The sequence below is a fragment of the Tursiops truncatus genome, chromosome 19 (genome assembly GCF_011762595.2).
Source record: "Tursiops truncatus isolate mTurTru1 chromosome 19, mTurTru1.mat.Y, whole genome shotgun sequence".
NCBI classification, from domain to species: Eukaryota; Metazoa; Chordata; class Mammalia; order Artiodactyla; family Delphinidae; genus Tursiops; species Tursiops truncatus.
The window spans coordinates 36,056,580-36,084,172 of NC_047052.1; the positions used below are offsets into that span (position 1 = coordinate 36,056,580).

The 27,593-nt window shown below is 35.2% G+C and overlaps 1 protein-coding gene across 3 annotated transcripts in view; it reads left to right on the top strand.

The window, feature by feature from the left end:
• The window catches only part of ITFG1 (integrin alpha FG-GAP repeat containing 1), a 236,288-nt gene that overhangs the window by 197,959 nt on the left and 10,736 nt on the right, over positions 1-27,593 (top strand). Inside the window, exons 14-15 of one of the 3 annotated variants that reach the window (XM_073795662.1) lie at positions 3,343-3,421; positions 24,252-24,467. In XM_073795662.1, the coding sequence (XP_073651763.1) occupies positions 3,343-3,421; positions 24,252-24,322 (150 nt within the window). In that variant the 3' untranslated portion in view covers positions 24,323-24,467. Of the gene's footprint in view, positions 1-3,342; positions 3,422-3,935; positions 4,663-24,251; positions 24,468-27,593 lie in introns of those variants that run through there. The other 2 variants (XM_033845062.2, XM_033845060.2) reach the window with 2 other exon arrangements.

Below are 27,593 nucleotides of genomic sequence, written 5' to 3' on the forward strand. Positions count from 1 at the left end.
CAAAAAGTGCTTGGTTCCAGTTTTATTATCAGTGCCTGTCAGTACAGCACGATGTTTAAGAGTGTGGACCCTGAAACCAGACTACCTACGTTTGATTCCTAACTGCTACTTACTAGACATGGGGCCCTGTGCAAAGCCCTCATTTTTCTCATCTCGAAAATGGATAAAACAGACTGTTGAGCCAATGCATATAAAGTTGTTACTACTGTACCTGGCATACTGTAGATGTTCAATAAACTTTGGCTATTATTATGATTGTTTCTAGGAATCTAAAATTCTCAGCATATTCACTGAGATCAGGGTAATACTAAAGACAGTTCATTGAGACCTGGTAAATGCTATAAATGCACAGTGAATTCTTCACTTAAAGCTCTACCAATATTCAGTGCCTGAACACAATCCTCACTTCTCTAGCTGGGACACTGCGTTTTGATGGTATTTGATCATGACATCAGAAGAGACTAAATTCACAGAAAGACTTAGAAATTCCACTTGCTCGTAAAATAGGATAACTGAATAAAAAAAGAAAAGTACAAAATTTATTTAGACTTCCACACCAACTCTATTTTATCCTCCAAAAGGAGTGTTTTAGGGTCAATTTCACTAAAAATTAAATTTATTAAGGGAGATAATTCAAGCAGTTATGCTAATTAACAAGTGTTAGAGCCATAAGATTAGACAGTTAGCTTAACACTGTCTATGTTGTCCAGATAATTAGATGAAAACTTTCCTTTTATTTATTCCATTAGCCCAGCTAATTTATGGTAATTCCCTATAGCCTTCTTGCCTATAGATTTATTTTATGGATCTAAGAGACCTAGATTCTATATAAAAATTAAACAACTGGGGATTTCAGAAGCAACATGAAAAATATATATATGTATACAGTAGAGAAAAGACAGTCTCTTCAACAAGTGGTGTTGAGAAAGCTGAACAGCTGCATACAAATCAATTACAACACTCCTCAAACCATACACAAAAATAAACTCAAAATGGCTTAAAGACTTAAATATAAGACATGACACCATAAAACCAGAAAAGAACATAGGCAAAACATTCTTTGACATAAATCATAGCAACATTTTCTTAGATCAGTCTCTCAAAGCAAAAGAAATAAAAAGAAAAATAAATGGAAACTAATCAAACTTAAAAGCTTTTGCACAGCAAAGGAAACCATCAACAAAATAAAAAGACAACCTATATAATGGGAGAAAATATTTGCAAATGATGTGACCAACCAGTACTTAATTTCCAAAATATACAAACAGCTCATACAGCTCAATAGCAAAAAAACAACCCAATTAAAAAATGGGCAGAAGACGTAAGTAGACATTTCTCCAAAGAAGACCTACAGGTGGCCAACAGGCTCGTGAAAAGATGCTCAACATCACTAATTATTAGAGAAATACAAATCAGAACTACAATGAGGTATCACCTCACACCAGTCAAAATGACCATCATCAAAAAGTCTACAAATAGTATATGCTGGAGAGGGTGTGGAGAAAAGGGAACCCTCCTACACTGTTGGTGGGAATGTAAATTGGTGCAGACACTGTGGAAAACAATATGGAGGGTCCTTAAAAAACTAAAAATAGAACTACCATATGATCCAGCAATTCCACTCCTGGGTATATATCTGGAAAAAATGAAAACTTTAATTCAAAAAGATACATGTACCCCAGTGTTCATAGCAGTACAATTTACAATAGCCAAAACATGTACAATAAATAACCCAATCAACAGACAACTGGCTTAAGAAGATGTGGTGTATATACATACAATGGAATATTACTCAGCAATAAGAAAGAGCGAAATATTGCCGTTTACGGTAACATGGATGGTCCTAGAGAATATTATACTTAGTGAAGTAAGTCAGACAGAGAAAGACAAGATATCATTTCTATGTGGAATCTAAAAAACAATACAAATGAATCTATATAAAAAACAGAAACAGATTCATAGACGTAGAAAACAAACTTAAGGTTACCAGAGGAGAGAGGAAGCAGGGAATTTTATTCAATATCTTGTTTTTAATAACCTTTAAAGGAATATATGGGAAAAAATAGCTGAATTACTATGCTGTACTCCTGAAACTAACACAATATACTTCACTTTTTCAATTATACTTTAATTTTTTTAAAAACATGCGTATCTAAAGAAAAATGCTTTCTTTTGCCTATCTACAAACAGCAATATAGATATAGAATTTTGGTAATTCTTTCATGGAAGTAGTATGTTGTACAAAGCATAATATTCTTCTTTCTACATAAAAGTACTTCATTAACAAGTTTGCTTTTATTTTTTGTGTGATAGTCTATTATGAAACTTATTCAATTAGTAATATCTTATGAGTAATTCCATTCTTGTAGCAACCTGTTTTCTCATGGTCATTGAAACAAATGGATTTCTAAAGTTCTTAAAATATCAATCAGGTTATTCTAGAATCAATGAAATTAATTAATTTCTTGTCTGTCATCTTGAAGGAAATCATTTGTAGTGCATAATTAAACTATCTAAACTTCTTTATTAACTTTTCCCTACTTTATTGGGAAGCACAGTAGAATTTTTAATTCTGCAAAGTGTTCAAAGCATTTCTTGATCATTTTCTCATCTCTTCTTAGGATACCCATTGCAGACATTGGTTTCTTTGTACCCCATTTAATTAACTTTGATTTCTAAAGGGAATAAATCATTGTATCAAGGTGTGAGGAATGTTCCAGAAATAGGGAACAATACACAAGTTGGAGATAAACCTCACCATTGTAACTAGGCTCTGCCAGTGATGTTTTCCTTGAGTGGAAAATAATGTATTCTCTAAGTCTAGTGCAGGAGATAAAAATGTTTTAGGACTACTCAGCAATATTTTTTATTCTTTTATGATTATTATGGATGGATTTTATTTATTTTTGAGAAATTTTATTTATTGAGAAAATGTAAACTATGCCCAGTCTGTTCCAGAAGGGAAAAGCAATGCTATGTTCAACAGAAATGTCATAATAAAACTATTCCAGGTGGGACCAAAAGTCGTAAAGAAAATTTTGCCTAAAATATTCATCCTTATGTAATAAGAAAAAGACATGATTAGATCTTAGAAATATCTAATAAAATTAATGAACTGTATAAATACAACTATCAAATCATTTAAAGTGTTAAGAATTTTCTACTAATACAGGGTGTTTTTAATAGATAACACTGGTTATCTATTTATGAACATGTTCTCTAAGTAACTGCCATCTATGTAAGAATTTTATGGAGGAGTGTTTACTTTTTGTAATAGATTTGCCAGAAACTTCAAATGATGCACTTACTTTCCAAGGCTTAACTATTTCTTTGTTATTGCAGCCCTTTGGAGTGAATCAGCCTGGACCTTATATCATGTATACAACTGTAGATGCAAATGGATATCTGAAAAATGGTTCAGGTAAGACTTGATATGCATAATAGCACCTTTAATCAATATATTAATGAAGTAAACTGGATGACAAAAATTATCATCATGTTTTCACATTCTTTATAAAATCTTCACTTTTTATATTATATGTTGTCTTTCTGTATACTTACATCAGTAGATTACAAAAGGTCCTCATGACAAATATATTAACATTAAATTCTTCGTATATCCCTGTTGTATGGAGCCACATAATTATGCTTATTTTTCAGTTGAAGTAACAGAGAGATTGGGAGCATTTACTTCAGTTATCTTGATCAAAGTATGAAATAGTAAATTAGTTAACAGAGCTTGTCTTAGAAGAAGTAAAAATTAGGACTCCAATCTACTCCTAGATTAATCCTAGCTTCTTCATATGTGGACTAGAAAACTAGAAAATCCTAGTTTTTTCATATGTGGAATATTATACAGATTTATGTAATATTATGTAATCATATGTTTTGATATATGATTATAAAGAAAAATCTTGTTTTACATTTGAATAAAGGGAAATGCAATCAATCAAGACAAAAGGGAAATAAGACTAAGCAAAGGATGTCTGATCTTGACAGATGGCTAGCTGGCTGAGATACGATCCAAATCACCATAAATACAACTGTGAACATTTCAATTCTCTCAGGAGGAAAAGGAATCCTCACAATTCATATGCTTCTTTGAGAGTGCTAGAGTCCTAACCATGAAGAAGTACGTGTAAACAGAGCTACTGTTACTCTCCATTGTTAAATGAACTAAAAAAAGGGAAGAACTCATTATATAGCCATTTTCATTTTATATAATGGCATAACATAACATACCAGAGTGCATTTCCTTTTAAGCTAACTGTACACATGTAATACTGCCATCATGCTACTGCATCAGCACAGAAACATTCCATGAAACAAAAACTGAAAAATTCAAGGAGAAATTTACAGACTCAATTACAGCTTACCCTTGAACAACATGGGAGGTTAGGTACGCCAACCCTCTGTGTAGTTAAAAATCTGCCTATAACTTATAGTTGGCCCTCATTCCTCCGTATCCTCCAGTTCAACCAAGTGTGAATTGTATAGTACTGTAGTATTTACTATTGAGAAAAATCTGCATATGAGTGCAACTGTGCAGTTCAAACCTGTGTTATGCAAGGGTCAACTGTATAGTCAAATACATTAATGTACCACTGTCAGTCAAGGAAACTTAAAATAAATCTGGATATAGTTGATTTGAACAAATTACTTATTTACATTTTAATTCATATATATATTAAACTGTATATAAAAGATTCCAGGACCAGCGGGTTTTATTTTTTATCAGTTAACACTTTGAGACTTTCAAGATGCACATAATTTTAGTTCTAGATTAGATGTTTCGGAATGCAGGGGGAAAAAAGATCAAGTTACTTATTTCATTTCATGAAGCTAGTATAACTTCATAAAGCTAGTATAATTTTATGGCTAGTATACAAAGCCATTATACCCAAAAGCAAAAACTTAGCTGACTGGTGAATTATCAATCAAAACTGCTATCTAAAATACTAACAATTTAAATTCATCTGTATTTTGAAAGAATTACTTACTTAAGACCATCAAGTAGGTGATTACCTCGGGAATGCACTGATGGTTTAAAATGGGGAAAATTTCTTTAATATCATAACAGTAAATCAATTTTTTAAAGATTTGCCTCCCTCTTTTTTTTTCATATAATGTATATTATGTAAATCTTTCCATGTCTGTTCATCTAGCTAGTCCTAATTTTTTTTAATTGAAGTATAGTTGACTTATAGTGTTATATTAATTTCAGGTGTACAACATAATGAATCAATATTTTTATAGATTATATTCCATTTAAAGTCATTATAAAATATTGCTTACATTTCCTGTGCTGAACATTATATTCTTGTATCTTATTTATTTTATACCTAGTAGTTTTTAACTCTTAATTCCCATCCCCTGTCTTGCCTCTCTCACCACCACTCTTCCCTCTGGTAACCGCTAGTTTGTTCTCTATCTGTGAGTCTGTTTCTGTTTTGTTGTATTCATTTGTTTGTTTTATTTTTTAGATTCCATATATGTAGAAACATACAGTATTTGTCTTTCTCTATCTGACTTACTTCACTAAGCATAATATGCTCAAAGTCCATACATGTTGTTGCAAATGGTAAAATTTCATTCTTAGTTCTAGTTTCTTTTGGAATTGTTTTGTATGTAGATACAGTAACTGGATAATTTGCTGGGGGGGCGGTTTCAATATAACAATACAACAGTAAAGATCTATGTGATATATTTTTGTGCAGTTAAATGAATAATTCTCACTTCATAGAAAAAAATCTAGAAAAATACTCATCAAACTGTAAACATTTATCTTGGAAGACCAAGATTTCAAGAGATTCACTTCCTATTTGGTACATTTCTATAACTATTTACTACTTTTAGTCCTTTTTATTTTTTTATTTTATTTCATTTTTTTTTTTTTGCGTTACGCGGGCCTCTCACTGTTGTGGCCTCTCCCATTGCGGAGCACAGGCTCCGGATGCGCAGGCTCAGCGGCCATGGTGCACGGACCCAGCCGCTCTGCGGCATGTGGGATCTTCCCAGACCGGGGCACGAACCCGCATCCCCTGCTTCGGCAGGCGGACTCTCAACCACTGCACCGCCAGGGAAGCCCCCTTTTTATTTTTAAAAGATAAATTTTACAGCAAATTGAAACCTACCAAAGATTAGATATAGAAGATATTTTTTAATCAGTGATTGTTGTTCACAATATATATTTATTGAATCTCTGCTACAAACTAGGCATTGGTACCTAGTAGGATATCTTATTAGATGCTAAAAACCCATTCAATAATATTCACTACACATTGCTGTTTTTTTAAGTAAATGGAAAAATATTTCCTTAGCATGATTGCTTTTTAATTTACTCCAAAACAATAATGGAACATTGAGTTTATTCTCACTCAATTATATATTTACTTCTTCCCTGGATTAGGAAGGAATTTGTAAGCATAAACGCAAAGTAGAAAATATCTGTAGAAAAGATAAATGCATAAATCAAATGAACGCATACATTTTCATTGCAAAAAATCATAAACAAAGATAAAAGACTATAGCAAACTGGGAAAATCTAAATGTCTAACAATTGAGAAATAATAAGTTATGATATCTTATAATAATTTCCAGCCTACAAAATATTTTAGAATAATTTTTGATGAAATGAACAGATGTTTATGGTATAACACTTGGGAAGGAGGCACATCTGTGTGCGTAATCCAAATTGTGTGGGTGTGGGTGTGGAGTTTTTAAGTGAACCCATGTATAGGAAAAATATAGAAAGAAAATGACATAGAAACGTTACCGGGAATACCTCTTGGTTGTGGGATTTTGTTCTTTATTTTTTGCATTTTAGTTTATACACTGATCATATATTGCTTTTAATTTGAGAAATATGTTAATAATAAGTAATCATAAATATTTTTAAAAGATTTCACACATATGCTATATTTCATGCATAAATATATGTTCTAAACAGGGAAGTGGCACTTAATTTAATTGATTTAGGAAGTACTATTATGAAAACCTGCCCCAAATTTTAAAGGATGAAAATTACTAGTTTAAATGTTAATTAAGCATGTTGAAGTCTAAAGAAAAATTACTTGGTTAAACTATACCTTCCAACCCATACAGCCCCACTAGTAGAGAACTTTCCACTCTACGAAGAGAATGACCACATATGAATACTTCAGAAACTGTAACCCTGGTTTTCTTATAGAGCAGCTAAAGGTCACTACTCATTAGTGGATCATGAAATGAATTTAATGGGTTCTGTTAAGGGCTTTTTATTTAAAAGAATAAAAGGTAGAAAATATCAAGTGTATCCTACATTTAGTATTGTTTCACGAAAGCTTTATTTTAGGGTTTGTGTATCTGTGTCCTTACTGGGTGGTGACATAAAATGTAGTTTTTACTGTGGGCTGTGATCAAAAAAGTTTGAAAGCCACTGCCAGAGACAATAACATGCCTTAGTGTTATTCAAAAAAGGCCTGGCCTAATTATCCTTTCTGCTTGTAGACAGATCTTATTGTTACCAAATACTCTGTGGTCTTACTCCACTTCCTAGCAAAGCGTGAATAGCCAAATGTTATTAGACAGTTATATTACAGAGGAGTCATTAATTTTCTAAATAACCATTTACTACTCTTGTAAATTAGCCAGAGACCTGCAATAAGTACCCGAATTTCCTAAATAATATTTAATAAGAACTTAGTAGATAGGAGCATGTAGGGCAAATTGTATGGATTAGGGAGTTGTTGGTCATTTCTAAATAGTAACACTATTAGACCAAGAATTGTTTTCTACCTCTTAAATTGCTTATTTGGCCCTGCTGTTATAAAATCATTTCCCTTTAGTCCTCTAATGTTACTATTTGTTAACATATCTGAGAAAAGCGTAAGTAACCTTTAACTACTGTGCACTCTTCATCATATGCTTCAAATATAAGAGCAGTTAAAATGTATGGTAGACTGATATGAAAGGGCAAAAAAGCATTTGGATTAGGTATAACAAAATTCATATTGATGGTAAACATTAGATTATTGAGAAAAAATGATTTGTTGTAACATATAAGCACATTGTCTTTCTATAATTTTAACCTTTCAGGTTTCTCCATTTTAATCAGTAATTGTCAATTACATCTTCCAGTGTCAAAACACATTTTATTCTTTATGTTCATTTCTCACAAAACACATTTTATTCTTTATGTTCATTTCTCATTCTTTATGTTCATATTCTTTATGTTCATTTCGCATATTTTCTGAAATTACCTTCAAAGTATAGTCATGTTCCATTATTCCACACATAATTATCCGTAAAAGAATTTTTTTAGTCTTGAGTCATTTTATTTTAATTACTCATCACATTTTAAATTCTCATACCCAAAAATTTTAGCTTGAGCAATACTTATTCAGGCATATTTTTGTGTCAAAAATCATAATTCATAACAAGATAATGGAAATAGTTGTTATGCCCTGCTGGATTATCCATGGCATTCTTCTTATCTGAAAGAATGAATTCTTGCAAGAAGAATCATTCCCTTTCCTTACCTCACACCAAGTAAAGACCTCACAGGAATAGTCAAGTCCACAGAGATAAAGATGAGGGCATGGCGAATAATGATTTTTTTTTTTTCACTGCAGTGAAAGAGAGAAAGGGAAGGAGGGAAAATATGGTATAGTTCTAAGCAGTACTGATACATCCTCTTCATTTAATTGTAAATTGAATTAATTAATTACAAGAAATACAGAGAGTCTGAGAAACTGTAAGGAAGTTTACAAATTATTCAGCTATTCAGCAATTAGAAATCCCATCTACACAGATGCAAGTGGGTCACAGTCATATTCTGGAAAACCGAAAGAAAGAAAATAAGAAACTGTAGTGCCGGGCTTTCCTGGTGGCACAGTGGTTAAGAATCTGCCTGCCAATGCAGGGGACACGGGTTCAAGCCCTGGTCCGGGAAGATCCCACATGCCGTGGAGTGGCTGGGCCCGTGAGCCATGGCCGCTGAGCCTGCGCGTCCGGAGCCTGTGTTCCGCAACGGGAGAGGCCACAAGGGTGAGAGGCCCGGGTACCGCAAAAAAAAAAAAAAAAAAAACCTCATAGCAGCCAAAAAACATTTTTAAAAAAAGTATAAAATATATTCATCATCCTCAAAAAGTCTGTAATTTATTTGGAGAGTAAAAACAAGAAAAAACAAGATGATAAGCCATTAATTAAAGATTTTTAGAAGACTAGTAACTTTCTGGAAGATGACTGACTTCACTATTCACAGGCCCCTTCTATAAGACTTAGGTGTCTAGAGTGTGGAGTCTTAAAAAAAGACTAGGATTCCATATCATTACCTATAAGACTTCATAAAAATTTGATATCCTTCTCCTTATTTGCCTGGATAACTGAACATGACACTTTGCCAGGTGCTATGAATGTGCAAAAATATCAAGACGTTGTTACTTTATATTTCAAATATCAAGAACTTTATATTTCAGGAGCTAGACATAGGTTTTTGTTTTGTTTTGTTTTGCGGTATACGGGCCTCTCACTGCTGTGGCTCTCCCGTTGCGGAGCACAGGCTCCGGACGCGCAGGCTCAGCGACCATGGCTCACGGGCCCAGCCGCTCCGCAGCATGTGGGACCCTCCCAGACCGGGGCACAAACCCGTGTCCCCTGCATCGGCAAGCGGACTCTCAACCACTACGCCACCAGGGAAGCCCGACATAGGTATTTTAAAGTGTCTTCTTAAATAGTAATTACAAAGCAATAAGTATCAAATTAATGGCAACAATAAGTACAATAAGAACTCAAAGAAGAGGCCATTGTGGACTGACTGACAGGTGACATTTTTGTGAAGGAAGTCTTCCTTCGAAGGATTGGTGTATAATATGGATCAGAAATGAACAAGAAGTAATACAGATTTAGCATTAGCAAAGTCAAAACATGAAAAATGTAATTTTATTCGGAGCAACACAAAAAGGAAATAATTTGACAGTCAATAAAGAAAATCTTGTTCTGTTTTTTAAAAACAACACACAAATGCTATAATATCTTTGAATATTTTCTTTTTATTTTCATAAGTACATTGAGGAAAAACTCTAGTATCCTAGACAGATATCCCCATTGGTTTTATGTAGTTGCTTTAGTGTTTTTGTATAGCTTGGCAAATGGCCTGGAATTTAGTATAGATTGGTCTTTACACAAAATATTTCTTATTTTAAAATTTAATTCAGTGAGCAGTTTACTAACCATTATAATACATTTTTACTTAATTGTGTACATTTATAAAAAGTAGCAATTTAAAATATGAATGCTACTTAATTTATTTCAAGATTTTATATTTTTTTAAATCAATAAACAATGTAAAATAGGCCTGGTTGCCCATTTCTTGAAATATATTTTAAAATAAAGAAAAGAAAGAAGAAACAAATGAATGAAAAATCTCTGTTTAACAAGTACGGTACTGGGACTTCTGATTTCCGGTCCAACATGTAAAGAGCTTGGAAATCATACTCCCATCCTCCCTTCCATTCCCACCCCTGCCCCAGCCAAATGATGACCAAAATGAAAATCAACAACTCTTCTTAGATCCATTAGAGAATTGAAGACACTGGGCAAACCGCAGCCCCCAAAACTGGAAAGACAGACAAATGCATAAAATGGCAGCTTACCAGAGCAGAAGCCACAGCTAGGGCCAGCCACTGGCAGGAACACTTAAAGGGTAATTCTGGGGGCTCAGTTTGAGACTAGTTTAAGAGATTAAAAACTCCTACCTTTGGGGACCCGAACTTTCAATATTTTTACCTCTGTGAGCCACACAGGTTCTCAGGGTCAAGATCTAAGAAAAATCCTCTTGTGCTTCTGTCAGGAGAAAGGGGGAAAATAAACATTTTCAAGTACTCCCAGAGCTACAGTTCTTCTTAACAAAGGCCTGCCCTCAAGGGAAATTATTTTACGAAAACCTAACCAACTTTCCTTTTTACCAGAGCCTAACTGACTTGGTGGTAATGAATATCCAGCTCTAGCCCCCCTAATTTAGTCTTCCTGTCTCACCTTCATAGGTGAGAGGGGAAAAGACCTGAGAAGCACTTATGAAAGTCACAGCCCAGGGTCATAGGCTCACTAAAAAACTGAGACCTAATCACAGGACTAGAGAACACTTACCCGCCCCCTACATCTTACCACCACATCAATCAGGCTCCTATAAAACAACAGGGGAGCAAGGTTCAAACCCTACTTAAAAAGGAAACCCAAAGATAACAGAAGAGACAAAAACAAGGACACTACAGGAAATTTTAGCCTCCGACACCTACAGCTACAGCAACCAGTAAATGCAATCTAATTCATAGCCAGATAAACATAAAACCTCACACTAAAGACCTGTTTACCTTAGTTCTTTTTGCTTGATACATCATGTCCAGCTTTCAACAAAAAATTACAAGGCATGCTAAAAGGCAAAAAAACAAAACAAAAAACCCCCACATTTTGAATAGATAAAGCAGGCATCAGAACCAGACTCAGTTATGACAGAGATTTTGGAATTATAAGACTAAGAATTTACGGTAACTATGATTAATATCCTAAGGGCTCAAATGGAAAAAAAAAAAAAAGGAAATGCTAGAAAACAAAAACACTGCAACAGAAATGAAGAATTCCTTTGATTGGCTCAGCAGCAGCTTGTACATGGCCGAGGAAAGAATCAGTGAGCTCGAAGATGTCAATAGAAACTTCCCAAACTAAAGAGCAAAGAGAAAAAGGAATAAAAAATATAGTTTATCTTAATGAATATTGAAGTGCAAACTGCTACACTAGTGGCCCCAATGACTCATAATATAGTCTCCTTCCACATTGACTGTGCTTAACCAAGGGGACATCAGCAAACATGACACAAGTATAGCCTTGATAAGCTCTTAGACTTTGAGACTTACCCTCTTGGGATGCTGCCCTGAGATCTGCCCAGTCTAGTCACCTTAAGAATGAACGATTGTAAGGAGAGATGCCTACTCGGGCCTCCCAGCTGACCTGCCAGCTGAATGCAGCCATGTGAGTCAGCCCAGCCAACCCACAGAATCATGAGAAAGAAACTGGTATGGTTGTAAGCCACTAAGCTTTGAGTTGGTTTGTTATACAACAATAAATAATCACTAGAAGGAATGTATTCTGTTTGCTTAAGAGCCAAATATAAAAGAATTTACAGAGATGAACCTGTCAACAGTATTAAAAAGGTATGTTTGAGAAGTGCAGACTTGAGTAGACAGTAAAGGGAAAGAAGTGGAGAGAAGAAGTTGAAAGCTTAAGCGTTTAAGAGAATGTGCTTACTGACGTTTCACAACTTTAATCACGTCCTCTAGGAAAAAGGTACATGTGAAATAAGTGACTTTAGTAAAGGAAAAATTCAAGGTATATTTGTGTTTTGTGTATGTTGATAGCCAAGAATTGCATCTAGGTCTCTCCAAGTTGACTAACATGTGACAGATACCTAGTCTAATAAACATTTGTTTATTAGACTAATAAACATTTTATTAGTTTAATAATAAAATAATTATAATAAATATATTAGATATATTAGACTAATAAATAATAAATAATATATTTATATTATTTATATATTATAAATATATTGTTTATATATAATATAAATATATATTATATATATTAGATATATTAGACTAATAAATAATAATAATAATTAGACTAATAAATAATAATTATAATAAATATATAAATATATTAGACTAATAAAACAGTTTATTAGTTTATTAGTCTAATAAACATTTGTTTATTTATAAAAATAACCTATCTTGCAATTTGTAACTAAAAACACTGCCTCTCACCTTCGATTTATAAAGTAGCTATGTGTCTTTTATCCCTATTTCAGAACTAAACAGTTTTACTCCCTTGTGGTTTTCGTCACCACCAAAAAACACAGCTCATAGCAAAATGCCGTGGCCTATGGGTTTGCCTCTCAAAGAGGTATAGATCTCCAACTTGAAAAATAAAGTGCACTAAAGCACAAGCCAAGCTTTCCCATTTAGCTAATTTATACCACACAGTCCACTTTGGAAACCAGAGTTTATCTTTTTAATCCAGAGAGTGACAGCTGGAACATAATTGCACATAACCTCAGAAAAGTTTACCTCCTTAATACAACTCTGTACAGGAGCACTGACCATTAAATTAGACCTCCACAGGCAATAGCACCCAATGCAGTTTGGCTTTATGAGAGTTGTAGATTTATTTTATTGTTTCCCTTTGCATTATTTTTTCATGCATTGGCAATGGCTTTTATCATTCCTTCATTAGGTGCTATGTGCATTAAGCTCTAGAAAAGCAATTATCAAAATCAAACTACTCAGTTTCTCAAAAAGTTAAGCATAGAGTTACTGTATGAACCATTAATTCCACTCCTACGTATATTCCCAAGAGAATCGAAAATATATGTCACACAAAAACTTGTACATCGATGTTCATAGCAGAATATTCATATTCATAATAGCCAAAAAGTGTAATAAGCAAACCAAATGTCCATCAACTAATAAATGGATAAACCAACTGTGGCATATCAATACAATAGAATATTATCCCATTAAAAACATGAAGCATGCTATAACATGGATGAACCTTGTAAAACATTATTCTAAGTTAAAGAAGCCAGATACAAAAGGCTGCATATTACATGATTCCATTTATATGAAATGTCTAGAATAAGCAAATCCATAGAAATAGAAAGGAACTTGCAGGTGAGGGTTACCAGGAACTGGGCCAGAGAAGAAATAAGAAGTGACTGCTAATGGGTCCAGGGTTCCTTTTTGCGGTGATGAAAATGTTCTGGAATTAGTGGTGACAGTTGTACAACCTTGTGACTATACTAAAAACCACTGAATTGTACACTTTAAATTGGTGGACTTTGTGGCATGTGAATTATATATCAATTTAACAAAAGGAAAAAAACTACTCACATTCTAAATTTATAGCTGGGAAGTAGGTTGACAGGTAAAGCTTGAACCAGTGTTCTAAGCTTCCTGATTTATTCCAAAAGAGAAATCAGAAAAACTTCTATGAAAAAATGATGTTATACTGTTTTTCAGGAACTAATATCAAGTTGAAATTCAACCTAAGAAAACAACAGAAAATATGAGGAATGATTATATAATAATAAAAATAACAAATAACATTTGTAGTTTTGCAGTTTTAAAAGCATTTTTAAATACATTAAAAGTTAGGGCTTCCCTGGTGGCGCAGTGGTGGAGAGACCGCCTACCGATGCAGGGAACACAGGTTCGTGTCCCAGTCTGGGAAGATCCCACATGCCGCAGAGCGGCTGGGCCCGTGAGCCATGGCCACTGAGCCTGCGCGTCCGGAGCCTGTGCTCCACAACGGGAGAGGCCACAACAGTGAGAGGCCCGCATACCGCAAAAAAAAAAGTTAAGTACTGTTGTTGTAATTGTCTCATAAAACCCATTCCGTAGGTGGTATTGTAATTCTGATTTTATAGATGAGGAAACATTCAAGTTGTATTTTTCTGTTGTTGTATGTTTAAGCATCCCCAGGTCAAGATTTGTCTTTTTCATCTCTGTAAAAGGCATACAGTGTGCATTCAGCAAAAGTTAAGGTGAATGAATAAACAAATTAAGGCTTAGGGAGGGCAAGGGACTTTCTAAAGATCAAACAAAGCAGTGTGGAATACTGTCTTTGGCATTCAAATCCTGTGTGCTTTCCATAATATCACATCACAGGTCTCCTGTGTTAAGGAACACATTTGTTCAAGTTCCAGCCTTTAAGCTGATATCAGTTATTTTAATTCAAAGCCAAAATGGAGGTCTTCAACAGCAGTCATTGATATGACATATTATTAGACCTCAAAGAAAACTAAAGTTAAACAACTGTACAAACTTTACTTTGTTGTTTACTACCAAACCTTCAGGTTAGTAGAGCAGACATTTACCAAGTGCCTGATATGTGTCAGCCACTATACTGGGCCCTAGGAATGCGGCATAGAAATGATTAAGTCACTAGATTGGAAGCACCTAAGCACCTCTTCTTATGGAACTATTTTCCGTCTAGTAAGAGGTTCTTCCACATATTTCATCACTTTATCCTTGTCAGTTATCTAGAAGCTGAGTTCAGAAATAAGTCAGAATACTCCAAAGGATTAAGTCAGACGTCAGTGGATTCCTTTACTCTCCATTATAAGCCACCTATTGACTACCAGGAAAAGAAGCCAACCATTGTTTTAAGAAAATTTCTATAAATTGCTACAATCCTAACTTCTGAAATACAGGAATTTAGCATTTAGGCATGTAGCTTCATGAACTCCCTATGTAGTGTTCACTTACTATAATACAGGCTCTTTCTTCTGGATCCACATTCTATAGCACCTGGTAACACCACATATTTTTAAAGGTATTAACTACTTTCTGTACATGGATTATGCCTTTCTATGAAGACAGCCTATTTCTTGTTCTTAAACTGATTACTAAGTAGGACTGTTAAAAACCAAGGTGTGTTTATATAGCGACGTTAAATTAACATGTCTTAGATTTATAATTTGATCACAGATTAAGGTGCTTCTCCAGTCAACAGAGTGCCTGATATATAGCATGGTGCTTAATATCTATAGAATAAACAAACTAATTAATCACAGAATTAGTAAGTGATTAGTGAGAATCCACTTACACTGGAAGCTAGCTTTATGTGCCTTAGTCATATAAGCCAGTAGAAGATTTTACCATCAAGCAGAGAACAACTGCTTCATTTCTTTTTTCTATGTGGGTTGCCATCCATTTAATTTAAATCAGTGGATTTTAAGACAAAAATAAGAAGAAGCTATGATTTAGTAAATGTTTTAAATATCAAGTGTCTATAGCCAAATTTTAAAATTAAATTCCAATATTTTTATTGTACTCAGTCAAAATTTCTTTTGGCTCCCCCTCACCTTCCAAATCTATTTTGCCCTCTTTTTTTCCCCACTTCTGAATTCTGGTGTGGCATTACAATATGATGTTGAGAAGTGCAGGTAAGTTTAGCCTGTTGACAATAAGGAGCCTTTTTGCAATTACCATGTTCTATATATAGGAATTAGCTGTCCCTCCCTAAAAGTGGCTAAACACTTCAGCAATGAATTTAAATGTTGAAAATCATCACTGTTTTAATACATTTGATCACTTGTTTTCTTTGACTACTATTCTATCTTAGTTGATAATTTATTGTTTAAAAAGTGGTCACTGGTATATATTACCAGAAATCATCCTACTGTAACAGCTATGATATTCTATATTATCCAGAATATTTGGGACAGTGTAGTCACAGATCAACTCAGTATTTTAGTAAGAAGCCACAAAGGTCACCTTAGATTTTTTAAGTAACTTCCACAGAGTTAGAATACATATATGTAGCATCTGACATAGGGATTCTTTTCTATAAAGTTTACATGTAAGTTGTTTGAAACTTTTTAAATTATTTTAAAATATCAGGAAAAGGATTATATTATCAGAGTAGATCATAAACACCAATTTCACTGCTAAAGTTTTTCTGGCTAGGATATCTGATTTGATAAACATTTACAATGAGCCTTATCACATTAGATAACACAAATTATTACCCCAGGGTGGCATTCAAGAACAAAGAACCATGATAATTGTTATAGCTAGGAAGATTTTATTAGCTATATCAGAAACTTACTCTGTTGGCAACTAAATTAGAATAGCAGCAAATGAAAGTATTTTTAACCTTTTAATTTTATTACTTGTCAATACCTTTTTTATCCACTGATTTTAATAGAATCCTAATCACTCTTGATAACGCAATAACATAAAATATGAAAACATATTTTTCTTTCAAAGTCTTAGCTTAATTTTTCTTGACTTTAGTCTACCATTTGTTATTATCCAGCTTGCCATTCTCACAATTATAAATTCTCCTCATAGAGAAAAACATTTTCCCCTACCTGATATTCTAACCGTTTTCTTACAGGAAAATATAATTTAAGACACACACCACAGGGGACAAATACATGACGATGTTTCTTTAACATCCTCCTACAAGCAGTGAGAGTAGTCCTAAATTTTTCACTCTACCGATTATAACTTTTTAAACTATCTGGAATGAGCCAGAGAACCTGAGCTTATTCTAGCATCGGTTAAGGGCTAGTCCATAGCCAGAGGATTGTCATGTTCATAATTGTATCCCCTGTGAACATAATCGTATTAAAGTTGATGTCTGTAATAGAAGATCAACAAGATAAACCAGGCTCATCTCACAGAAGAATTGCTTAAATACCTCAGGCTTTAGGTATAGAATGGAACCATCACAAAGCCTAAGGTATGCTCATTGGGCTCAAATGCCCTACAGTCTGGATTTACAAAATCAACAAATGCCATTTTAACTGGAATGTCTGTGTAGAAAACGTTACAGGTTACCATATCATATCCTAGGACCCCACAAATACAGAGATCCAAACAGTAAAAGAAATGAACAACTGACATTGGTGGGGAGGGGAGGAAATGGTATTCTGTCATTAGAAGTCCTTTTTATAGAGCAATAAGACAAATATCACACTTCTTTTTCAACTGAAAAAAAAAGGATCACAGGTAATGATGAAGGATGTGGCATCTGGAATTAAGCTACCAAAATGAAAATCCCAGGGCTTCCCTGGTGGTGCAGTGGTTGAGAGTCCGCCTGCCTATGCAGGGGACACGGGTTCGTGCCTCGGTCCGGGAAGATCCCACATGCCACGGAGCGGCTGGGCCCGTGAGCCATGGCCGCTGAGCCTGCGCGTCCAGAGCCTGTGCTCTGCAACGGGAGAGGCCGCAACAGTGAGAGGCCCGCGCACCGCAAAAAAAAAAAAAAATGTGGTTTTGGCCAAATTGTTTGACCTCTTGATTTCCTCATAATAAAGTGAGGATAATTGATGTCACAAATGTCTTTTATGTATGTATTATAAATTGTTCAGAATTCTTATATATAACTGATACTTTACCTTTGGGTAGACTGTCTTTCTGTACTGGTATCTATGTGGTATAAATTGATACAGTATTTTTGAATTGGAATATGTTACAAGTCTCAGGTCTGACACATTTGTAGGATAGAAGTTCTTTCATTTACTCATTCATTCATTGAACAAATATGTACTGAGTGCCTAATATACGACAGGCCTATTCTAGGCTCTTATAATATAGAGGTGAAAAAAACAGACCAATTTCTCAGCCCTCATAGAGATTACATTCTAGTAGGTGAAAAGAGGTAATAAACATAATAAGTGAGTTGTTTAATACTATGTCATGGTTAGGAGGTGATATCTACTGTGGGGGTGGGGAATAAAGCAGGGTAAGAAAGATACAGAAGGAGTTAGCAGTTTTATGTAGGGTGGTCAGAGTGGCCCTCTCTGAGAAAATGTCATTTGAACAAAGATTTGAAGGATATAAGGGAGTCATACATATAGTTAACTTTTGAAAAATACTCCATGTAGAGGAGAAAGCCAGAGCAGAAGCCTTAAGGTATAAGCATTCCTGGAATTTCCAAGGAACAGTGGAGAGACCAGTGTCTTGGAGTAGAATGAAAGAAGGGGGTTAAGGAGTAGAAGATGAAATCTGAGTTAAATGAGGGCATGGAGTGTAAACTGAGTAAAACAGTAGACTATAGGAAGAGCAAGAGCTAAAGCAGGGAACCTAATTAGAAAGCTAGTAAAATAATTATGGCTTGAAATGATGGTGGCTTTGACCACGGTAATACTCATGCAGGTAGAAATGTTGGGATTGTGGATATTTTGGGATTGTGGATATATATTTGATTTTTTGGCAGACTGGGTAGAGGATATGAGGGGAAAAAAGTACTGTAACTATAGTGTTACTGGCCAGAGCAAGTAGAAAGATGGAGTTGCCATAACTGAAATGGAGCAGGTATTGGAAGAAAAATCAGGAGCTCTGGGGTTTTTTTGTTGTTAACTTTTTTCTTTTTTCTCATTAGTCATCCATTTTATACACATCAGTGAATACATGTCAATCCCAGTCTCCCAATACATCACACCACCCCCCCACCCCCCACTGCTTTCCCCCCTTAGTGTCTATACGTTTGTTCTCTACTCCTGTATCTCAATTTCTGCTCTGCAAACTGGTTCATCTGTACCATTTCCTAGGTTCCACATATATGTGTTAATATACGATATTTGTTTTTCTCTTTCTGACTTACTTCACTCTGTATGACAGTCTCTAGATCCATCCATGTCTCTACAAATGACCCAATTTCGTTCCTTTTTGTGGCTGAGTAATATTCCATCGTATATATGTTCCACATCTTCTTTATCCATTCGTCTGTCGATGGGCATTTAGGTTGCTTCCATGACCTGGCCATTGTAAATAGTGCTGCAGTGAACATTGGGGTGCATGTGTCTTTCTGAATTATGGTTTTCTCTGGGTATATGCCCAGTAGTGGGATTGCTGGGTCATATGGTAATTCTATTTTTAGTTTTTTAAGGAGCCTCCATACTGTTCTGCATAGTGGCTGTATCAATTTACATTCCCACCAACAGTGAAAGAGGGTTCCCTTTTCTCCACACCCTCTCCAGCATTTGTTGTTTGTAGATTTTCTGATGATGCCCATTCTAACTGGTGTGAGGTGATACCTCATTGTAATTTTGATTTGCATTTCTCTAATAATTAGTGATGTTGAGCAGCTTTTCATGTGCTTCTTGGCCATCTGTATGTCGTCTTCGGAGAAAAGTCTATTTAGGTCTTCTGCCCATTTTTGGATTGGGTTGTTTGTTTTTTTATTATTGAGCTACATGAGCTGTTTATATATTTTGGAGATTAATCCTTTGTCCGAGGATTCATTTGCAAATATTTTCTCGCATTCTGAGGGTTGTCTTTTCGTCTTGTTTATGGTTTCCTTTGCTGTGCAAAAGCTTTCAAGTTTCATTAGGTCCCATTTGTTTATTTTTGGTTTTATTTCCATTACTCTAGAAGGGGGATCAAAAAATATCTTGCTGTGATTTATGCCAAAGACTATTCTTCCTATGTTTTCCTCTAAGAGTTTTATAGTGCCCGGTCTTATATTTAGGTCTCTAATCCATTTTGAGTTTATTTTTGTGCATGGTGTCAGGGAGTGTTCTAATTTCATCCTTTTACATGAAGTTGTCCAGTTTTCCCAGCGCCACTTATTTCTCCATTGTATATCCTTGCCTCCTTTGTCATAGATTAGTTGACCATAGGTGCATGAGTTTATCTCTGGACTTTCTATCCTGTTCCATTGATCTATATTTCTGTTTCTGTGCCAGTACGATACTGTCTTGATTACTGTAGCTTTGTAGTATAGTCTGAAGTCAGGGAGTCTGATTCCTCCAGCTCCATTTTTTTCCCTCAAGACTGCTTTGGCTATTCGGGGTCTTTTGTGTCTCCATAAAAATTTTAAGACTTTTTGTTTTAGTTCTGTTAAAAATGCCATTGGTAATTTGATAGGGATTGCATTGAATCTGTAGATTGCTTTGGGTAGTATAGTCATTTTCACAATATTGATTCTTCCAATCCAAGAACATGGTATATCTCTCCATCTGTTGATATCATCTTTAATTTCTTTCATCAGTGTCTTATAGTTTTCTGCATGCAGGTCTTTTCTCTCCCTAGGTAGGTTTATTCCTAGGTATTTTATTCTTTTTGTTGCAGTGGTAAATGGGAGTATTTCCTTAATTTCTCTTTCAGATTTTTCATCATTAGTGTATAGGAATGCAAGAGATTCCTGTGCATTAATTTTGTATCCTGCAACTTTACCAGATTCATTGATTAGCTCTAGTACTTTTCTGGTGGCATCTTTAGGATTCTCTATATATAGTATCACGTCATCTGCAAACAGTGACAGCTTTACTTCTTTTCCAATTTGTATTCCTTTTATTTCTTTTTCTTATTGCCGTGTGTAGGACTTCCAAAACTATGTTGAATAATAGTGGTGAGAGTGGACATCCTTGTCTTGTTCCTGATCTTAGAGGAAATGCTTTCAGTTTTTCACCATTGAGAGTGATGTTTGCTGTGGGTTTGTCGTATATGGCCTTTATTATGTTGAGGTAGGTTCCCTCTATACCCACTTTCTGGAGAGTTTTTATCATAAATCGGTGTTGAATTTTGTCAAAAGCTTTTTCTGCATCTCTTGAGATGATCATATGGTTTTTATTCTTCAATTTGTCTGTATGGTGTATCACATTGATTGATTTGCATGTATTGTAGAATCCTTGCATCTCTGGGATAAATCCCACTTGATCATGGTGTATGATCCTTTTAATGTGTTGTTGGTTTCTGTTTGCTAGTATTTTATTGAGGATTTTTGCATCTATATTCATCAGTGATATTGTTCTGTAATTTTCTATTTTTGTAGTATCTTTGTCTGGTTTTGGTATCAGGGTGATGGTGGCCTCATAGAATGAGTTTCGGAGTGTTCCTTCCTCTGCAATTTTTTGGAAGAGTTTGAGAAGGATGGGTGTTAGCGCTTCTCTAAATGTTTCATAGAATTCACCTGTGAAGCCATCTGGTCCTGGACTTTTGTTTGTTGGAAGATTTTTCACCACAGTTTCAATTTCATCACTTGTGATTGTTCTGTTCATATTTTCTATTTCTTCCTGGTTCAGTCTTCGAAGGTTATACCTTTCTAAGAATTTGTCCATTTCTTCCAGGTTGTCCATTTTATTGGCATAGAGTTGCTTGTAGTAGTCTCTTAGGATGCTTTGTATTTCTGCCGTGTCTGTTGTAACTTCTTTTGCATTTCTAATTTTATTGATTTAAGTCCTCTCCCTCTTTTTCTTGATGAGTCTGGCTAATGGTTTATCAATTTTGTTTATCTTCTCAAAGAACCAGCTTTTAGTTTTATTGATCTTTGCTATTGTTTTCTTTGTTTCTATTTCATTTATTTCTGCTCTGATCTTTATGATTTCTTCTGCTAACTTTGGGTTTTGTTTGTTCTTTCTCTAGTTCCTTTAGGTGTAAGGTTAGGTTGTTTATTTGAGATTTTTCTTGTTTCTTAAGGTAAGCTTGTATAGCTATAAACTTCCCTCTTAGAACTGCTTTTGCTGCATCTCATAGGTTTTGGATCATCGTGTTTTCATTGTCATTTATCTCTAGGTATTTTTTGATTTCCTCTTCGATTTCTTCAGTGATCTCTTGGTTATGTAGTAATGTATTGTTTAGCCTCCACGTGTTTGTGTTTTTTTCCTTGTAATTCATTTCTAATCTGATAGCGTTGTGGTCAGAAAAGATGCTTGATATGATTTCAATTTTCTTAAATTTACTGAGGCTTGATTTGTGACCCAGGATGCGATCTATCCTGGAGAATGTTCCATGCGCACTTGAGAAGAAAGTGTAATCTGCTGTTTTTGGATGGAGTGTCCTATAAATATCAATTAAATCTATCTGGTCTTTTGTGTCATTTAAAGCTTCTGTTTCCTTATTTATTTTCATTTTGCATGATCTGTCCATTGGTGTAAGTGAAGTGTTAAAGTCCCGCACTATTATTGTGTTACTGTTGATTTCCTCTTTTATAGCTGTTAGCAGTTGCCTTATGTATTGAGGTGCTCCTGTGTTGGGTGCATATATATTTATAATTGTTATATATTCTTCTTGGATTGATCCCTTGATCATTATGTAGTGTCCTTCCTTGTCTCTTGTAACATTCTTTATTTTAAAGTCTGTTTTACTGATATGAGTATTGCTACTCCAACTTTCTTTTGATTTCCATTTGCATGGAATATCTTTTTTCCGTCCCCTCACTTTCAGTCTTTATGTGTCCCTAGGTCTGAAGTGGGTCTCTAGTAGACAGTGTATATATGGATCTTGTTTTTTTATCCATTCAGCAAGCCTATGTCTTTTGGTTGGAGCATTTAATCCATTCACGTTTAAGGTAATTATCGATACGTATGTTCCTATGACCATTTTCTTAATTGTTCTGGGTTTGTTTTTGTAGGTCCTTTTCTTCTCTGTTGTTTCCCACTCAGAGAAGTTCCTTTATCATTTGTTGTAGAGCTGGTTTGGTGGTGCTGAATTCTCTTAGCTTTTGCTTGTCTGTAAAGCTTTTGATTTCTCCATCGAATCTGAATGAGATCCTTGCCGGGTAGAGTAATCTTGGTTGTAGGTTCTTCCCTTTCATCACTTTAAGTATATCATGCCACTCCTTTCTGGCTTGCAGAGTTTCTGCTGAGAAATCAGCTGTTAACCTTATGGGAGTTCCCTTGTATGTTATTTGTCCTTTTTCCCTTGCTGCTTTCAATAATTTTTCTTTGTCTTTAATTTTTGCCAATTTGATTACTATGTGTCTCGGCATGTTTCTCCTTAGGTTTATCCTGTATGGGGCTCGCTGCACTTCCTGGACTTGGGTGGCTATTTCCTTTCCCATGTTAGGGAAGTTTTCGACTATAATCACTTCAAATATTTTCTCAGGTCCTTTCTCTCTCTCTTCTCCTTCTACGACCCCTATAATGCAAGTGTTGTTGCATTTAATGTTGTCCCAGAGGTCTCTTAGGCTGTCTTCATTTCTTTTCATTCTTTGTTTTGTTCTGCAGCAGTGAATTCCACCATTCTGTCTTCTAGGTCACATATCCGTTCCTCTGCCTCAGTTATTCTGGTATTGGTTCCTTCTAGTGTAGTTTTCATTTCAGTTACTGTATTGTTCATCGCTGTTTGTTTGTTCTTTAACTCTTCTAGGTCTTTGTTAAACATTTCTTGCATTTTCTCAATCTTTGTCTCCGTTGTTTTTTCGAGGTCCTGGATCATCTTCACTATCATTATTCTGAATTCTTTTTCTGGAAGGTTGCCTATCTCCACTTCATTTAGTTGTTTTTCTGGGGTTTTATCTTGTTCCTTCATCTGGTACATAGCCCTCTGCCTTTTCGTCTTTTCTGTCTTTCTGTGAATGTGGTTTTTGTTCCACAGGCTGCAGGATTGTAGTTCTTGCTTCTGCCATATTTAACATTTAATTTAACAACATTTACTGTCTCTTAGGCACTCTTTTAAGCATTATCATTCAATCAGCACAAGTCTATGAGACAAACTAATTCTGTAGCCCATGCAGCTTTACAGTTTTACATACATAGTTTAACTGTATTAAGAGCGCCTATCCCTAAATTCAGTGTTCCTTTTCATTATACTTTTCTCTTACTAATGTAAGAATTGTATAAAAAATCAGGTATATATACTTTCCAATGATGTCATATATCTGGGTAACATTAGTAGATGTTTAGCAGAGTCCCACTGAATATTAAAATGTTTAGGTATTAACTAACCCTGTAATTTTTTTTTTTTTTAATTTGGCTGTGCCAGATCTCAGTTGCAGCACGTGGGATCCTTGTCACCATGGGCAGGACCTTTTAGTTGCGGCATGTGGGATCTAGTTCCGTGACCAGGGATTGAACCTGGGCCCCCCGCACTGGGAGTGCAGAGTCCCAGCCCTGGACCTCCAGGGAAGTCCCTAACCCTGTTAATATTTAAATATTCTGTTTAATTATGTAGCAAATACCTAGCAAATAAATACCGTCTTTTAAAGTGAACCATGATAGAGAGAGATTGATTTTTGGAATGTCAGTGTGAGGACTTCATGAACCTGCTGTCCCCTCCCTCCCCATAAAACAAACAGACAAACAAACAAAAAGTACTGGCCTAACAACTAACATTAACCATTTCAGAACTCTGGAAATTAACCAAAGCCACAGAATGTTCTGAGCATTGTCTATCCAAGAGGAACTCCTGATACTTAAGACAACAGAGTCTGTGGCATTTTAACTTGGGGCTGTTTACATCCCACCTCCCCTCTCTGCTGAATGGTGCAGCAGCCATGAATAGCTAGTAGCCTCACAGTCACTGGACAGGATGGAACTTTGGAGTCCATTAAAATTCCCATCTCTATAGCACTGTCAATATGCGTCTAAACGAGCAACTCCTTGGAAAATCCCTTCTCAGGATGTTGGGGCTATTTGATTTGACTCAGAGTTCAACCCAGCAGGAAAAAGAAAAGCCCTATTCCTCCAAGACATTACCCAAAACAACAGTCTGTTGGAAAAATCCCAGGTGTAGTGAACAAGAGCCTGGCCAAAACATAAAAGGAAGCCCTGAGGCACCAGACAGCCACAGGCAACTTTGAAAGGCTAAAATATATTCTTGGACATCTTACATGGCTAAGAACATGCCTAGAAAGGAAAATACCTCATTCAGATACTTAGCTTGAGTGTGCTACCTCGAGGCTCTGCTCAAGCAAGAAATGAAAGGTAAGGCTATCTTGTAAAGTGCCTGAAGTTTGAAGGCATATCTTCACACACAAATCCCACTGACAAAGTTTGGAAGATATACAGACAAGATATTTAAGGAAATCTAATGGCCAATCATTAGCTGACCACTGAGTTATACTGAGCCATGTATGCCTCCTCGGAAACCAGGCTTAGAACAAGAACTTTAAAAATAAGAAAATAAAAGAACTTTGTGGCAGGCACTGTAGGGAATACAGAATCTATAGAATCCATCTAGGAAAGTCACTAAACAAATGAGCAACAACAATATCAAAAAGAAAGACCATCAAACCCTTAGAGGGAGATACCATAGCTGTTATATTATCTAAGAAGTCCACTTTCCAACAACAACCAAAAAACACTATAAAACATGCAAAGAAACAGGAAAGTATGCCACATACACATTTTTTTTAAAAAAGCAAACAACAGAAAATGTGCCCAGTGGTGTTGGACTTAGTTAACAGAACCTATAAATTGGCTATTATAAACATGTTCAAAGACCTAAAGGAAACTAGGATTAAAAAAGTAAAGGTAAGTATTACAACTGTGTCCCACTAATAGAAGATATAATTGAAGAAGTAAAGATCATTTTAAGAATCAAATGGAAATTCTGGAGTTGAAAGTACAGTAACTGAAATGAAAAATTCTGTAGAGTGCTCAACAACAGATTTGAGCTGGCAAAAGAATCAGCAAACTTGAATATAGGTCAATTGAGAGTATACAGAAAGAAAAATGAACAACCTCAGAACCTGTGGAGCCACCATCAATCATACCATCATATGCATAAAGCGAGTCTTAGAAGAAAAAGAGATAAAGAAAGGGGCAGAATGTATATCTAAAGAAAGAATGGCTGAAACCATCCAAATATGATGAAAAACACTAATCTGCACATAGAAACTCAACAAACTCAGAGTAACTCAAAGAGTTCACACTTGGGCTTCCCTGGTGGCGCAGTGGTTGAGAGTCTGCCTGCCAATGCAGGGGACACGGGTTCGTGCCCTGGTCCGGGAAGATCCCACATGCCGCAGGGCGTCTGGGTCCATGAGCCATGGCCACTGAGCCTGCACGTCTGGAGCCTGTGCTCCGCAACGGGAGATGCCACAACAGTGAGAGGCCCGCGTACCGCAAAAAAAAGAAAAGAAAAATAAAAAGAATACTAAAGGGAGCCCTTAAGGCTGAACTGAGAGGACTACTAGACAATAACTTGAATCCACACAAACAAGTAAAAAACACCTGTAAAACTATAGATAAGTATAAAATATGGTTTATGTATTTCTGTCAAATAGTTCCTCTTATTTCCTAGGTGATTTACGGAACAACTACATAAAGTAATAATTATAAATTTGTGTCAACGGGCTGATAATATATAAAAATATAATTTGTATAATAACAGTATTACAAGGGAGGGAGGATTTTGGAGGAAAGTTGTATGTGCTAGGTATTGTTATTTTGTTAAGTTAATATGCTAATTGCAATCCACAGGCAACCACTAAGAAAATAGCTCAGAAAATATATAATAAAAGAAACTATGGAATTAAAGCAGCAATGGAGGAACAGAACAATTAAAAAGACATATAGAAAACCAATAGCAAATGGCAGGCAAAAGTCCTACCTTATCAGTAATTACATTGAATGTAAATGGAATAAACACTCCTATCAAAAGGCAGAGAGATTGTCAGAATGGCTAATATAATATGACTCAACTAGGTGCTATCTGCAAGAGAAACACTTTAGATTCAACGATACAAATAAGTTGAAATTTAAAAAAGGGGGGGTGTAAATTATACCATGCAAAGAGTAACCAAAGGAGAGCTGGAGTGACCATTCTAATATCAGATAAAACTAGGGCTTTAAGACAAAAATTGTTACTAGAGACAAAGAAGGACATTTTATAATGATAATAAAAAGGTCAATCCATGTGGAAGATGTAACAACTACAAAGACATACACACCTAACAATAGAGCCCCCAAGATACATGAAGAGAGAAATTGGAGGCTTTATTACCCCAATTTTAATACTTTCAGTAATGTATCAAACAACTTAGCAAAAATATCAATAAAGAAGAGATAATGACACTATAAACCAACTAAACCTAACAGACTTGTATAGAACACTCCACCCAACAACGGCAGAATATGCATTCTTCTCAAGCACACATGGAACATTCTCCAAGACAGACCATATGCTAGGTCATAAAACAAGCCTCAATAAGTTAAAAATATTGAAATCATCCCAAGTATGTTCCCCAACTGCAACGGGATGATAATTAGAAATCAATAACAATTTAGAAATTCAAAAATATCTGGAAATGAAACAACACAGTCCTAAAAACCCAATGGGTCAAAGAAGAAATCACAAGAGAAACTAAGAAAATACTTTAGG